This window comes from Rhopalosiphum maidis, chromosome 3 (genome assembly GCF_003676215.2).
Source record: "Rhopalosiphum maidis isolate BTI-1 chromosome 3, ASM367621v3, whole genome shotgun sequence".
Taxonomy (NCBI): Eukaryota; Metazoa; Arthropoda; class Insecta; order Hemiptera; family Aphididae; genus Rhopalosiphum; species Rhopalosiphum maidis.
The window spans coordinates 22,398,827-22,414,896 of NC_040879.1; the positions used below are offsets into that span (position 1 = coordinate 22,398,827).

Consider the following 16,070-nt stretch of genomic DNA (forward strand, 5'->3'; position numbering starts at 1 on the left):
TATACGACTACGCAATATATATATATAAAGAACATAATTGCGATAGATCCACTTCTATCTCTCTTTTAAACACTTAAGGAATGAAATACACATATTAGGTGTTGATGGTAACAAAAATTTATGGAAACTCAGTATATTATTATCATTATTTTAAAAGCACATCTGTCTGAGTTGTTGCTAGATAAATTCGTGTAAAGCCGTAAAGGTCAATACCGGTTACGGTTACGGGAACTAATCTCCGTGCAAAATAGAAGTATCGGTTATTATATTAATTATTGTTATAATAGTTTTAGTAAATTTACCTATATTATATTTACTTAGGTACTAATTAATTTATATCATCAATAAATATGTAAATACATACGGGAAACGATAAAAACGTACAGTGATAAAAAAAAAAAATTATTGGTTTAGATTATAATTTCAAGCCTATCATTATTAATGTATTGATATTATGGTATTATACGAAACCATAAAAATAGTATCAGATTTATATATTATTTATTACATTGAACATAATGTATCAAACTTTCTTGTGATAAATTACGAATATACATATAGGTAAAATAGATTAAGTTGGTTGATTAGAACATACAAAACTATGTACTAAAAATGTAAAGCCCTAAAAGCTAAATCAATTAATTATACAATTTTAGTATTGTGCAAAAAAATAGTTTATATGTATATTGTATACCGTATATTGGTGAATTAACGAAGAGTGCAATCAAATAATCGATTTTCGATGTAGAATTAGGCGTTATAAACAAAATGTGTAATGAGTCGCAAACAGTCCAAAGGACTAGTTTTTGATCTGGATGCAACTGAATCACTAAATAAATTCTTAGACACAATTATGAGAATAAAGTTCCTACAGTGATGTGAATAGGGGGGCTTTGGAGGGCTTGAAATAAATTGAATTTTGCCAGTTCTTAATTTTTAATGGGTCACTAAGGCTATCTACCTGGTACTTGTATATTGCATTATTATATTTAATTTAATATAGTATTAGCCTTATGTTCGTTATGGATTTATTTGAAATTTGTACTCAATCTCTGAGATCTGAAATGTCCGTTATAAAAACGTGTTGGGTGAAAATTCGAGTTAAAAGAAAATTAATCATAATTTGTCATTATAATGTGATGATACAATATTTTCTAATACTTGCAAGACGTTCCAAGTAGCTGAATTACTCTTATAGTAAGTACAGCAACCTGCAAAAAATTATTTTCCATAATGTGACGATTAAAAACGTGGTTGCGTACTTTTATGAATCAAGATATCTTCAACGATTGCTTAAATACTTTTTAATAAATAAAGTGAAATTATAGTATCAATAGTAAAGATTTATTAAATATTTTCGAAAAACTAAGAGACGGGTATACGTATACACATTAAATATCTTAATTTATTATAATAAATATGTATAATTTTAATTTATGTTGCTAAATTTTACAACAGACTGTTTATTTGATTTTCTTATAATAAAACAAATGCATTCGTTTTCTATCACAAAGTATGTCACAATATTTGTACACAAATTATAGAATATAATAATATATGTAAATATCAATATACATTACAATACAATTTAAAAAAAAAATTTCTGGTGGCTTGAGTCCCCCCCCCCGACCATATTTTCATATTTGCGCCACCGAGTACCAATTATTACCTATTATTAGTGTATAGTACCGTTGGTTATATAAAATACGATCGTATATCGTGTATTTACAATCAACGGTAATACTATTATTTTTCCTTCGCATCGGTCGCGTATAAAATATATCGAAAAAGGAAACTTAACGTTTTACTCTATACCACGACGCGATGGACAGGCGTAATATACAGCGGTAATAGAGCTTACGGCGATCCGCAAAACGCGATAATTAGAAACGAAAAAAGCAATTAAAAAAAAAAAAAAACGCACACGGAGATAATAATATTCACCGACAAAACGAGCGTAGCGCGTCAAATGGATCACACTTGATCACTAGAACGATATCGTACACGATATATCATAATAATGATAATAATAGTAATAATTACGACTGTGATAACGTTAATGGGACAGAGTGCCGTACGCGGACCGAGTGCGCTGGGAAAAACGACGACGGCCGCAGCAGCCGTAGCCGAGTAAGCCGCCGCCTCCGGTGAAACTCGTCCGCCCACTATTATATTTTCACGGTGTTCTGGTCCCGACCGCGCCGCCGTATATATAAGCGCCCGGCGACCACGTCCGTACCATCACATCCGCACCGACGACGGCCGCGTCCACCGCAACCTGCAGACAACCGATAAAGCCATCACCACGACCACCGCACAAACGCAGAGATAATACTATCGTCACGATGTCGTCCACGTACGTGTTTGCGCTGTCGCTGTTCGCATCGGCCGTTATCGGCATCGCCGCAGCTTCCGTGGCACCGTCGCAACAACAACAGCGGCGGCTGCAAGAGGACGGCGGCGCGGCCGGCGCGGTCCTGTGGTCGGTGCTGGACGACTGTTTCCTCGGCGACGGCGACGCGCCCGCCACCGTGTGCCTCAAGTCCAAAGCGCTGACGGCCTTGGACCGGGCCCTCGGCAAGGCCACCGTGGCCGTCGCGGACGGCGTGACGCTGACCGCCCGGGCCGGCAAGTCGCTGCAGCCCGTCGACCCGCAAGCCGAGCGGGCCGACCGCGCCGCCCTGGACGCGGCCCCGGACGCCGACGCCAAGAACGCCCTGCTGGACGACATGCTGGCCAGCCGCATGGACAGGCTCATGTCGACCAGGACCATCGTGCTGGACGGAGCCGGCCAAGAAGGTGAGCTTTTTCGTTGAGAATACCACTCTCGATAACCTACCTCGTATCGCTGCGATATTTCAGCTGGTTAACCCACGCCGTCTTGGCGATTCTTTTGGCCACAGCGATCGCGGCGCTTACCTTCATTTCGAAAATCATATATTTTACGCGCGCTTTATGTCGACATTCGAAATGTACTTTATAGTTGGTCCCGTCGTGTAAATGGCACGACAAATGTCCGCTATAAGTATTTTGGCAATCGGTTCTTAAAACACGAAAAGCCTAAAGAGACGAGTTTAATAGTTTTTATATAATACTTTATGTGCAATCGGTGTGCCATTGTTTCGTGTTTATTGAAGGAGACAATAATTTATTGTTCGTCGGAACTTAACACTCAAAAACCACCGTTAGTACTATAAACCTATCATAGAACGTTATAGAATTCCACGCCGTCCGTTCTTTAAATTGTCCCGAAATACATTTTTAAACAATAATTGAAATAGTCGACAATTTAAAAATATTTATAAATCGCTTTACAATATTAAAATTAAACCAAAAACTTGTATGTTTGTAAGACGGAGACAACTGCCGACACGCGTCCCATACGTCTCAAAAACGAAAAATATTCGCTAATTTTCAATATTTAATTTTAGAGGCTCGAAAAAGGGATATAGGTTAAACGCTCACCATAACATATTCTATTCTATAACCATATACATTTCAAACAAATTTGGATTACATTGAGTCACTAATAATTTATAATTAAGTCATAATACATTGGGTTCTAAATTTATATACCTAAATAATTGTTTAATGATTATTAACAAATATTTGCTATACTATTTGATGACACTACTCATAGTAAAAACTCTCTAGTCTTACTGTCATACATGTAATGTTACCTACATATTTTTATTAAAACAAAAATACATATATTTACTTTATTGTCAACTTAAAATTGGTAAAATGAAAAATAAAAATTGCGCGAGTATATTATACTCGTTACCGAGAATATTCTTTTGAAAAAACTCTGCTCTCGAATCACTAGTCCCGTCACAGAAAAGTAACCTTTCAAAAATAATCTCAGTCGTCGTATCGTGTAGGTATGTGATTTCAAACCATAATAAATTAACGATTGTCGGTTATTTACGTTTCGCTCTGTATCGCAAACTCGTACCATAGAACGTCACCTAAGGACGCGGAGGGTTCGCTAAGTCACGGTGTATGAAATTATTCATATAGCAATCAGTGTATAAAGAAAAAGTTTCTAAAAAATTTTTATTTGGTTGAGTTCTAAAATCACTTTTCAGCATAATTATTTTTGGATTAAATTAAAAAAAAAGTTTTAAGTATGCATAAACATTAAACACATCGTTTCATTATAATATATATTATTAAGTAGGTCAATTGCTACATCACTTCGAATTAAACAATTTAAAAAGCTGTAACTACTTTATAAGATAATTATAATTATATAGGTGCTTCTAACATATCATTCAATATACTATGCTGAGCTGAGTTTTAATTCGTAACCTAAATCCTACGTCATTCTATCAGTTCGAGTGTAAAACTATTTAAACACTTACAGAAACACAGGTTTTAACTGTTGTGGAGTTAAACTTAAAAACGTACAACATATCAAATGTGTGCACTCGGGGTAACTTATCGAATTAGGACGCATTCAGGCTATGTAAAATATGTGATTGTTTTTCCTTAAAAAACACCCCAAACTACTTAATTTCTTCCTTAAAGTTTCTATCCCTATTATACCGGGGATTCGGATTAGGTTTTCCATATATTTCGATTAAAAACAATATTTATAATATCAGTGCCACACTACTGTACGATTGCGCTACATGAGATATAGATGTCCATTTTATAATTTGCCTTCTCAATTGTACAGGCTTAAGATTGACAACAAAGTTAAATTGTTGGCTATAGTTAAAAATTGTTTTATATTAAGATATGTAGGTACATACAATACACTATTTAAAAATATTAATACATGTCATATGGCATAATAAATATTAAATATTCGTCACATTTTTTATAATAAATAAATATTTTCTAAAATATATTAAGCCAACTTGATAAAATTAATAATATTTAAAAATAAGAAATCTAACAGGACCTTATTTTTGGGCTACACAAATATATAATTGTAATTCGTGATTTTTATTTTTTGTAAAAAAAAATCAATTTTATTAAGTTATTTTATACATGTATCATATATTAAACAATTTTTACCTAGCCTACAATTTAATATTTTTGTCAGTCCTGAGCCAATAAAATTGAGAAAGAAAATTGTTAAAAAGTATCTATCATCTATATTTCATGAAGTCCAATCGTGTTGCGTTTTTTAGGTAAAAAAGTAAAACGAGCGTAGTCGTGTAACGCTGTTGAAAACGGGTCGTTTTTCGTGCATTTAGAGCAATAAGCGAAAGAAAAATTTACCCAGTAACAAAAGTCCGATTTTGAAAGCATATTTGAATTCCTTATTCTCTTTTCTACGTTATAAAGGAAATGGGTTAAACAATTTTTTTAATACACTAAGGTAAGGTGAATTTTGAAAAAAAATATATATATACATGTAATTAGTTACTATAGTAATTAAGCAATACAAAAATCGAAAATCCATTTCCTACATAACCTAGAAAAGATAATAATAGGAATTCAAATATTATTATGTTTTTAAAATTAAAATCGGACTTTATTGTTGAAATATTCTTTCACTTTTTGGGATTTTCATGTAAAAACTTTTTTTATCGCAAATTTTAGCGACTTGTGACTGCGCATAATTTATCTTTAATAATTACATAAATCGTTCGGGGAACTCACGTACACTAATGATCAGTCACAACCCACACAGTTACACATAAATCACGATGGAAATCGAATGTTGTCTAAATACGACCCCTTAAAAATGGTTCGCTTTCAACAGCCTCAATAATACGTAATGTATTTGTGTAGTATACTACAACTACACAATGCGTTGTCGGTTGCTACCTACTCGAACGGTTTACGCGCGCTAGTCTGCATGGGACCCTGGTTGTCACGACACACAAATTCACGGTATCGACTGTTTTATGTTGCAAATGTTTTTGGGTGCTGTCGGACATATTATTTTTCAGTTTGTGTCTTGTTCTAGTTGCCCGAAGTACATATTTAGTATTATTTTCAACGACATCTAAAAATCGAATGTTTAATACTTGATAAAATGAGTACAGAAAATTGAAAACAACTAATTTGTCATGCAAAATATATTTCAAACACTGCTTATTTTTGACATTAACATAATTTATACCGCCGTCTTACCTCCAAAATACAGTCTTATGAGCGATCGTTTTATGTATTTTTTTAATAAGAACATGAGGTATTTAATTTTTAATTTTTAACAATTTTGAATTCTAAGGTCATTTTTTTCATTATTGAGAGTATTTCAGGGTTTTTAGAGAACATTAAACACTAAAATCTGGGTTTTTTTAATGTACTCGAAAAAAATCGATTTGCTATCAAACTAACATGGTTACGTTCTGTCATCTATATCGTCAATAATATTATTATAATTTAACATGACGTATTCCTAATGATTTGTGTATCCCGTCAGGTCGCAAGAAGAAGGACAAGGCCATGCAACAGGCCATGATGATGGCCGGTATGATGGCCGCCGGGGTCATGGGCCCGATGGCGTTGAAGATCATCGCCCTGATGGCCGGCAAGGCGCTGTTGATAAGTAAAATCGCATTGCTCCTGTCCGGCTTGATCGCGCTCAAGAAACTGTTCCAGCCGCAGCAAAGTGGCGGACACGAGCATATCGTCGAGGCGGCGCCGTCCGGTCACCATTACGGCCGCAGCATCGACGCCCATCGCGCGGCGTATTCGGGCCAAATCCAATAGTTGATTGAAGCAGACAATTTATGTTGATAATATCGCAATCTTACTACTATATGTACGAGGACGCGATACTGCCAATACAGTTATGACATATTAATAATAATTATTATTATTATTGTATACGTGTGGTTGCCACCACTAATTAATTTATTATTTATTTATTTATCTATTTATCAATAAATCGAGCCTACGATGTATTCGTCATTTCGAATACCGTAGTGTATAAAATATGTTTATAAATGTATTAACATATAAACATGAATTGACTATATTATGTATTATTGTTATAATTTGTATAACGAAACATCTTACTCGTGTAAACGATAAATTTTCATAATTTTTTTTAATAGTTTTAGTAAATTAGTAATTATTTTTATTGTATTTGAAATGTGATTTATACCTATTTAGTTCAAAAAAATAAACATGAATCTGAATTTCAAATTATTCTACTATTTAAGGAGTATTCCGAAGAATTACAAACTTCTGTTTTTAAAATGATAACCTCTCATTTTTCCTATAAATTATTTAACGGATAATTTTTCTGGAAATTTTGACGCATCAAAATCAAAATTTTAACCTCGGTTCACAATAATGAGTTTAAAAGATGTAGTAGTGAGTTTTAAAGAGCGTATAATATGATAATTTGAAAATGCTAGTAATTATATTAATCTAACAAAATATATTTTATAATTTATAATTTATAAAATACTCCAAGTGTTAATAATATAATATACAATATTTGATATTAAATCTGTGTTGTATAAAAACAATTGTAATACTGTATAATTGATTTGAGGGTAAAAAAAAACCACTTGTGAACATATCTATATTATCTGTATTTTGTACAGTAGGCACTAATTATTTTACTTTAAACAATTTACTAATAAAATATATAATATTCTTTTCACATTGGAGAAAAAACTTGGATGACAAATTCAGAAAATTTGCATTTTTGCCGATCGATAATTACAGTAGTTATATTTCTATTATGTTAAAAACTATTTCATTTATTTAGAAACCAGTAAGTAAATAGTTTCAACATTTCATGGGATTTATTCGAGTGATTGTATATACTTAGATACTCATAAACTTGATTTGGCTAACAATCCGCTATTGCATTTAGCAAGTAGTCTAAAAATTACTGGTAATGAATTAGGTATGTGCAAAAAATTTTAACTTCTAATGACAAGGATCACCAACTTTTTCATACAAGCAAGCTATATTCGATATTCTAAGTCTTCGGTAATCGAAATCTAGGAGATTTTAAGAGGAAAATATGTTTGATGAAAAAAAGGGTCATCATATACATTCATTATAAACTTGTATGTCTGGGCGGAAAATATATTTATTGTAAAAATATGTAATTACAGAACTTATACCTACATTTTTTAGAGTTAATTATAATATCTGAATAATATAGTTATATTTTGGCCTAATTTATTTTGATTTTTAAAAACAGGCTGCTCTTGGTTCAGTTTTGATTTCATTGTTTTTAGCTTATCTTGTTGTTGTTAACTGAAATTTGTCGAAAAATTTAAATCGAAATATGTATATGTCTAGTTCGATAATGCCTTTCTAAGTTTCCGTGTTTGAAAATTAAAAGAGTATCTCGGATTCCCGGCAATCAGCATAATAAATATACTCACTTACAATTAACGTCAACTCTCACTATACTAATTAAAATAATAATTTTTACACTTTTTATTTTTATTTATTTTATTGTAATATCAATTTAAAATTTTTAATAAATCCGGAAATATATACAGAATATTAACAACGTTTATGTACGTTGCATGTAATTAATTGACTGCCATGTTATACTATCATTTTCTAACAATAATAAACTATTCGACTATCACGATCAACCGATAATGATAAATACCTAGAATACAATATTGTATAATCATAGACAATTTGTCTGTTTCGTGAACAACGCTATACGTTAGCTTTTTAAGGGGTTTCGATTTAGGTAATTTTAACGACATATTGAGACTTTTTTTGAAAAATCTATAAACTGTCCTAGCGAAGCAAAATAAGTAAATATAATAGCATAATAATATATACAAGTATTTGTATGAATTACATGTGAGGAGAGAGGTCATCCATAGTGATGGAACTCAACATGATTGTAATTATGACTCTTTTGAGTAAGTCTTTGCATCATTAGCATTTCAAACAGCGAATTAGATTCCCTGGGAGAGATTTGAATAATAGTGCGGAAATTATAAGGTTTGTATAAATAGATAATTTATAGTGGAATCTGGAGTAATGTTTGGTAGCTGATTATCGAACTGTTTCCATTTTTAGATAGAGCCTAATAAGCTAGACCGTTTTTAGCGATAAAATATGTGGGTATTAGTAGAAACTAGCCAATACTGTGTAAACTATTATCGACTACTCATAAACTATATTTATCAGTTATAATATCACTTATTACAGATTATTCAATTATTCAATACTTGACACGCCATGATGTATCACAAATATGTACACGTTAATTATTATAATAATATGACAGTTTCAGTGTACAATATTCACGACTGAACTATAAAAATAATAACTTATAAAATTTAATTTAAACATAAATTTAAAGAAGTAGTCACACCTAAACATTAATATTACATGGACTATGAATTTCTACTTGATTTTGTTGGCATATAAATCATAATATTAATATATAGTAATCGGTAGACAAAACTAATTCGATGCCCATATATAAGTAGTTGTTTATAAAATATTAATGTATATTTTTAAATTGTTAAGTATTATTATGTCAACAATGGGTGAATACTAAATAAATTGTTACCAAGTTATAAATATTGATTTTTGTATGAAACCTTGTTTTTATATTTAATTAATTAAACTAATATATTATAGATTAGAAAATTAATCGTATTTATTAAATTGTTTACATTACAAAAAAAATGATTTTATCAATAGAAAAAATCATGACCACATTACAACTATTATTATATTATACATTGGCGTTAGACAAAAAGGTTTTTATCTCTATAAATTATAATGTATAGTTATTTTGTTTTAATATTAATAATAACACAACTACAATTATCACAGTTATTAAAAAATGAAAATACATTTAGTTCAGATTGCATTAAATAATATATCATAGAAAAAATTCACACTTTTAGGGAATAATCATATTATAACCAAGTTAAATATATATTATATACTATAATATTATGAAGGACATATTATATGATTACTAGTTCAATTTAATAATAAATTGTTATAGTTTCAGTACTAATTAAAATAAATTATAAACAATGTAAGACGTTATTCATAGTACCAAAACAGAAGTTTAACGATGGTTAATGAATATATTAATGTTCGTCTACAAATTTATAAAAACATAATTTATTTTATGAGCAAATCATATAATAAACAATTTTAAAGCAAAATAAACATTATTTGAATGATTAAAAACTGAATTCCAAAACAACGACCGTTTGTGCCGATTATTTATAAAGTCTATTCAAAATAATATTTTTAACCTATATAACTCATCATTAAGGATAGGATATAATAGCATTTTTTTTTTTTTATATCTAAAAGACATGGCATTTAAAATGTATAATCAGATTTATAGATCAGAGTCCATACAATTTTAAATTATACATTTTTATAACTTTATATTTTTCTGACTTGATTTTAATCTGAATTTTTTGCATCTTATTAAAGCTCGGAAAATTGTTTGTTTTTATTTTATATTTACATACATGAAAACTTTTTTTTTATATTTTACTTGGTGAATTCAGGATCAATTTTTGAAATTTCATCACCCAATTAAAAATTAAAATATATTCTTAATTTGATATTCATATTTCAAATACTTAAATTTATTAATTAATTTTTGTATATTATGGAACATAAAAATAGTGTATTATATATTTTTTTTTAATTTTATGAAGGGCATTTTTTATTTTTAGAAAATGTAAGTTGTTTTATTTGTGATTTGATTTTGTATTTTGCAAGTCCACGGTTGAAGTGCACAACGTTAAAACGAAAAATATTAATGACAGGCATGCTACAACATGTTTCTATAAAATATATACAATTTAAAATATTTTATAATTAGCTTATTAAAGAACATACCTAACCTAACTTAACCTCACAAACTCTCGCCCGCAGCTCGCGAAGCGGTGCGAGAAATAAACTGTATAGTTAGAACACACACACACACACACACACACATTTTGTTCATTGAATAGGCTTCAAACGGTTATTGTTTTGAACGCGGTGATACAGGCGATATTATATAATATTATGTTACGTATAAATAATTTTATGCCTAATAATAATTTTTATTGATAAAATAAAATATATAAATCACGAAAAAAAGAAAAGAAAAGTTAATAAGGTTAGAGCGGTTAGTTGTGTGACGGCGGGCGGACGGGCGGGACGATGGTGCTTCAGACGTCCATCATCGCCGCGCGCGCGACGGCCACCAACAGCAAGACCACCGCGGCCACGGTGTGCGGCCCCACAGTGTGACCGGCGTTGGTCTCCAGCAACGTGTACTTGAGCTCCTCGCGGATTTCCTCGGTGTCCACGCGCATGTGGTCGGTTCCGTCGGCGTTCCGGGCGCCGCCCTTGGGCCTCACGTCCAGCGAGTTCGAGTTGGTCTGGTTCCGTTCGTCCGCGGTCGTGTCGATTTCCAATTTCACTGCGAAAAGGGCGGACGACGAATTTTATTTTATGTTCATGAAATCGTAAATACAATATTAGCAAGTAATGTGTTTCAGCTGTAGACACAGACAATATATGCACCAAATCAAAAACAATTTTTATCACCAACATACGGTGATTTGCCCCCATCTCAGTTAGTAAAAAATGTAAATTGTGATTTGCACCAAAATTCGAATGTATTATTCTTTCGATAGTTTTCAAACTATAAATGTATAATAGTATATAAGTACATAAAAAGCTATTAACAGACAATTTCGTTTTTAGACTCTGAGCGATCATTTCACTAATCGATTCACACCTTCATATTATTGTAACATAAAAGCTACCTAATCATGAGAATATAAATGAAAAACATATTATCTAATAAATTATCAATAATATTTTAATAAATATACTATTTTTGTCAAAAATGTAGGTATATAGATATAATACTGAGAAATAAAAGGTTTACAACGAATCGGACATCAAACTTAATGATGGTAATGCCTACCAGTTAAGAGACAGCGTATAGTTAGAAATCCCGAAAAAATATTATTGTTATTTGAGTCTCGGCATCAACGAGGATATACTGACTATTTATTATAATCAAATACATAAATACTCAATTCGGTGCAAATTGCAAACTCCATATATTTTGTCATTGGAACCGTTTTTTTTGCGTATGAAAACTCTAGGATAAACTTTCAGTTTCGTGTAACGCGAAATTGTATTTATTTTAAAAACACTTCTAACGCTTTATGCATGTCAGATTAGACTTAGATTTTCATAAATCTTCATAAATGTAAATTTTTTGGATATTTTTTAACGTTGCTATTCAAAGTTTATTGAAGAATTCGAGTTCAATGCGTCCAAATCTGAATTTTATTTTTTCGACACTTACTGTATAGCAGAACGATTTCCTACTCCGTTATTATTTACTCCGTTTATCTAACAACCCTTTTTTTTATTATTATTTGCTGTAATCGTACCCTATTTGAGCGGTGATTTTAGTGATATATAACTTCTACAAACACGTTATTTTTAAGGGGTGATGTATAGGCAATATGTCGTTCAATGCGTACATGTTTTGCATTAAGAATACTACCCTATTCAGTGATAGAGCTAGTTAAACAGGAACTGATATTTATAACGGTTCTGATATTACACAGTAGGTAATGCCGATAAAATTAATTTTTTTATCATTTGAACTCAAAATATTAAAAGAAAGATTTTTTTTCTATTTTTAATTATTATATTTATTATTGTAGAAGAAACTAATTGTTTATTTTATTTATTTTTATACAATAATAATAAATTAATAAAAAAATATATAATTTTTTAAATACAATTTGATATTAGGTATACATGAACAATCAAAATAATTCACTGTACACCAAATGTGTGAATAAATGTTAGAATATATTAATTGTTATTAAATAATGTGTTTTTGATTGAAAACGTTTTAAAATTTGTGTGTTGTATTTCATAAATAATAATAAAATATCTACTCCAATTTTCTACTATGAATTACTGACGTTGTTAATGAACATAAATACGTTGTTTTTACCTTTTTCTCGGGCCATTTCACTCTTGTAATCTACTTTGATAAAAGTGGTCATGGACACTTCAAACACCTTATTTGGGTCAGGTGGAATACCACTGATTTCTCGCTTCTTCCTTCCGAAGCCCACTTTACCGTTGCTACAATCCACCTAAAACCAACGTTTTATATAATACTGGGTAAAATAGGTCATGAAAGCGTACTCTTAAAATCTTTTTACTAATAAACACTATAACACTACTTATAATATTATTAAGACTTATAAGTCATATGAGTTTACAATTTAAAAACAAACTTTTACATATTATAATTAATTAGGATGTTGAGTAGTGGATGAAAACTGAAAATAAATTTTCTCAGAATTTGCATAGTTTAAATTAGTAGTACAATTTATGCTTTCCTGAAAAAATAGGCCTATCTGTTACCGACTACACTGGTTATAAAATGCGTATTGCGTATTAAGCAATTTAATAATAAAAATACAAAGTCCTAGGCTTAGATTAAATAGAATATAAAATGTATGCGTGTTTCTAATCAATTTTAACAGCGATTTTTTTTGTATTAAGCTTATTTTAATTTTTTCTTTAGTCTTTTAATTAAATATTTTGTAATATTAAAAATCAATTTTAGAAAACTCGTTTTACTTCTTTACAGACGAAATTATTGAGTGTAACGAATTATCGATTTTTAGTCAGTCGTCTTCTGAATTGTCCAACACACAAATTTAGTCTCAGAATATTGGCTATTCCAGTAGTAAATTTAGGAATTATTATAGCGGTAGATAATAGTATCAGTAGGTATTAAAAGCTAAAATATAAAAACTGTTAGACGTGTCAAAATGTAATAGATATAATACAGTATATTATTATATTTTAAATTTTATTTGATTGTACAATAATGAGATAAAATAATAGAAGAATATTTCCTAATTTAGAGTAGACATCTAATATATTTTTAAATACTAACGAGATCAAATCTTATACAAATTGATAAATTACATTTGTTGTAACTTTATTTGTATATCTTACTAAGGTATAATGACACACGCGCTTTTTACAGTTTATTCGCACTTCGTTGATCGTGATTCGTTTTTAATGAGATATCTGTTTAACAAACTGTAATGTCATTAGTGTTCTAATGAACATTTTACGAATAATGTATATTACAATTTATTATTTATTTTGGACGTAATATTTTTTCAATTAATGTCTGTGTAGTTAGTACCTAAATATCATCATTAGATGTATTTACGACGCTGTATGCATTCATTGATGTAATGCGGAAACTTGGGTGGGCAGCGCCAGACAAATAAATTCGGAAATATTATATAACTAAGAAAACATTTTTTTGTTACCTACTGTCTTATCATTTATTTATCGAGTATAAATAGAATCGATCTCTTTAATATTTAGCTCTAAACGTATTTAGCAAGTAAAATAATAAATAGTTATCGAATATTTCTTGTTGCTCTCAGTTATGTTACATCTATAAATATTTGTATTTATATTTTTGCCAAATGTGAAAAAAAATTACATTTAGTTTAAAATTGTATCTTATAAAAATATCTTCTGGATCTTTAAATTTATTTTTAAGCACTTTTAATAATGAAATTTATAAACTATCGTTATAAATTATTGAAACCTGCTGATTTTTTTTTATCAAATTTCGTTGAAATTTATGTGTATACTATAATGCGTATAGTAATGCACTGTATAAAGATAGGTATATATTTTAAATTTTTTTAAATTTAAATAATGAAGCACCTACTATTATTTTTAAATGTAAGTTTGTTTACAAAACTATGTTAAATGATTAAATTAAATTTTGTTTAATAACACAAGTATGGACGACAAAAACATAACTATTATTTTAGAATGGTATTAATTTAACGTCTGAACAAATAGGTAGTTAAACGTGGCGTGCACATCATTATTTTTGTATAAACATATATAGACATTAGACACAATATTAAAGTCATCGTCGTTTGTCTGTAGTGTTCATTAAAACAACACGCGTCATATAATATAATTACATATAATATTGTAGTTGTATTATAAATTATAATAGTATGTATACGCAATATACATTAATGGAGTGTAATGTAGGTACTAACCCCTCTGCACTTGTCTAAACAGACATTAACGGTGCCTTTGAACTGCACGTACGTTGACTCGGGGAACTTGAACGCCCTGAATTTAGCGGTCAAAAAATCGCCGTCCACCGTATTAAAGTTTTCAAACAAATATGGATCCACCGAACAGCTGTGGGTAAAATATATATTAGTATATTATGTACAAATATTCAGATCGAAGACGGCGTATTCATAGGTACACTCATACATTGTAAAATATTACGGGTACACAAAGTAAAACGTATTTTTTTTTTAAGTAATATTTGATACAATTATCAGTTATCACATTTATTGGACTTGAATATATTTTGTAACTTCTATCGACGGTATAAAGCATAATATTATAATATCGCAACTTTCAAGTTTCAAATAATTATTATTTGATATTTTTACTTTGAAACGAATAATTAAAGCGCACAAAACAGAATTAAATTGTTTATATGAACTAGCTATTACTTGTAAATTAATAGGTTGACAGGGTATAAAAAAAATAATTTAGCTTAGAATCTATTTGAAAATGAAAGACCAAAAACGATCTTCTATCGATACGATTACTTTAAATCATGTAACTTGTGTTTGTCTTCCAAAACCACCACTATATTCTCCGTATAGTGTTTTTCGTATGAAAAATGTAGAGGTTCAACGGATTTGAAGTACCTTACGCTATTATTTGTATTTTCCGCATCGATGACTATATTTACCCATTGAATATGATAGTTTCTTCTTGCGCTTTGGTATCTGTCACTTGCATGTAGCTCACTAGCAACCCATAAATTGGAGCACTATCTTTGTCCAGGTATATTTCCATTTGCAACGGAGTGCCCGGGTTAACGTTGAGTTCGCCGTTTACGATACTACCGCCCTGTCGTACGCCCACCTTAAGCATGGGAACCGGCGCGTTTTCTGTCAACGATGTAGTTATCTCCAAGTCCCTGTAATGCAGTTGATAATTAAATATATTGTACACGGCATCCGGCGAATTCGTTGTAAGGAACATCGTTCGCTGGTTATTTTTAAAAT

At 30.3% G+C, this 16,070-nt stretch overlaps 2 protein-coding genes across 2 annotated transcripts in view; one reads left to right on the forward strand and one right to left on the reverse strand.

The window, feature by feature from the left end:
• Positions 1-2,254: 2,254 nt before the first annotated feature.
• On the forward strand, positions 2,255-6,983 carry LOC113557636. Its single transcript, XM_026963202.1, has 2 exons — positions 2,255-2,799; positions 6,386-6,983. Exons 1-2 carry the CDS (start codon positions 2,346-2,348, stop codon positions 6,673-6,675), a joined length of 744 nt encoding a protein of 247 aa, XP_026819003.1. The 5' UTR covers positions 2,255-2,345; the 3' UTR covers positions 6,676-6,983.
• A 3,564-nt stretch (positions 6,984-10,547) lies between these two features.
• LOC113556333 overlaps positions 10,548-16,070 on the reverse strand; it is a 57,171-nt gene continuing 51,648 nt past the window's right edge. The window contains exons 5-8 of the mRNA XM_026961206.1: positions 15,752-15,982; positions 15,033-15,180; positions 12,926-13,070; positions 10,548-11,356 (exon numbers count right to left, since the gene is read on the reverse strand). Coding sequence (XP_026817007.1) covers positions 11,103-11,356; positions 12,926-13,070; positions 15,033-15,180; positions 15,752-15,982 — 778 coding nt within the window. The 3' untranslated portion in view covers positions 10,548-11,102. The remainder of the gene's footprint in view (positions 11,357-12,925; positions 13,071-15,032; positions 15,181-15,751; positions 15,983-16,070) is intronic.

Coding starts and splice junctions, on each gene's coding strand:
- LOC113557636 (XM_026963202.1), top strand. CDS start 2,346: ATGTCGTCCACGTACGTGTTTGCGCTGTCGCTGTTCGCATCGGCCGTT. Junction 2,800..6,385: donor GGACGGAGCCGGCCAAGAAG/GTGAGCTTTTTC, acceptor GTATCCCGTCAG/GTCGCAAGAAGAAGGACAAG.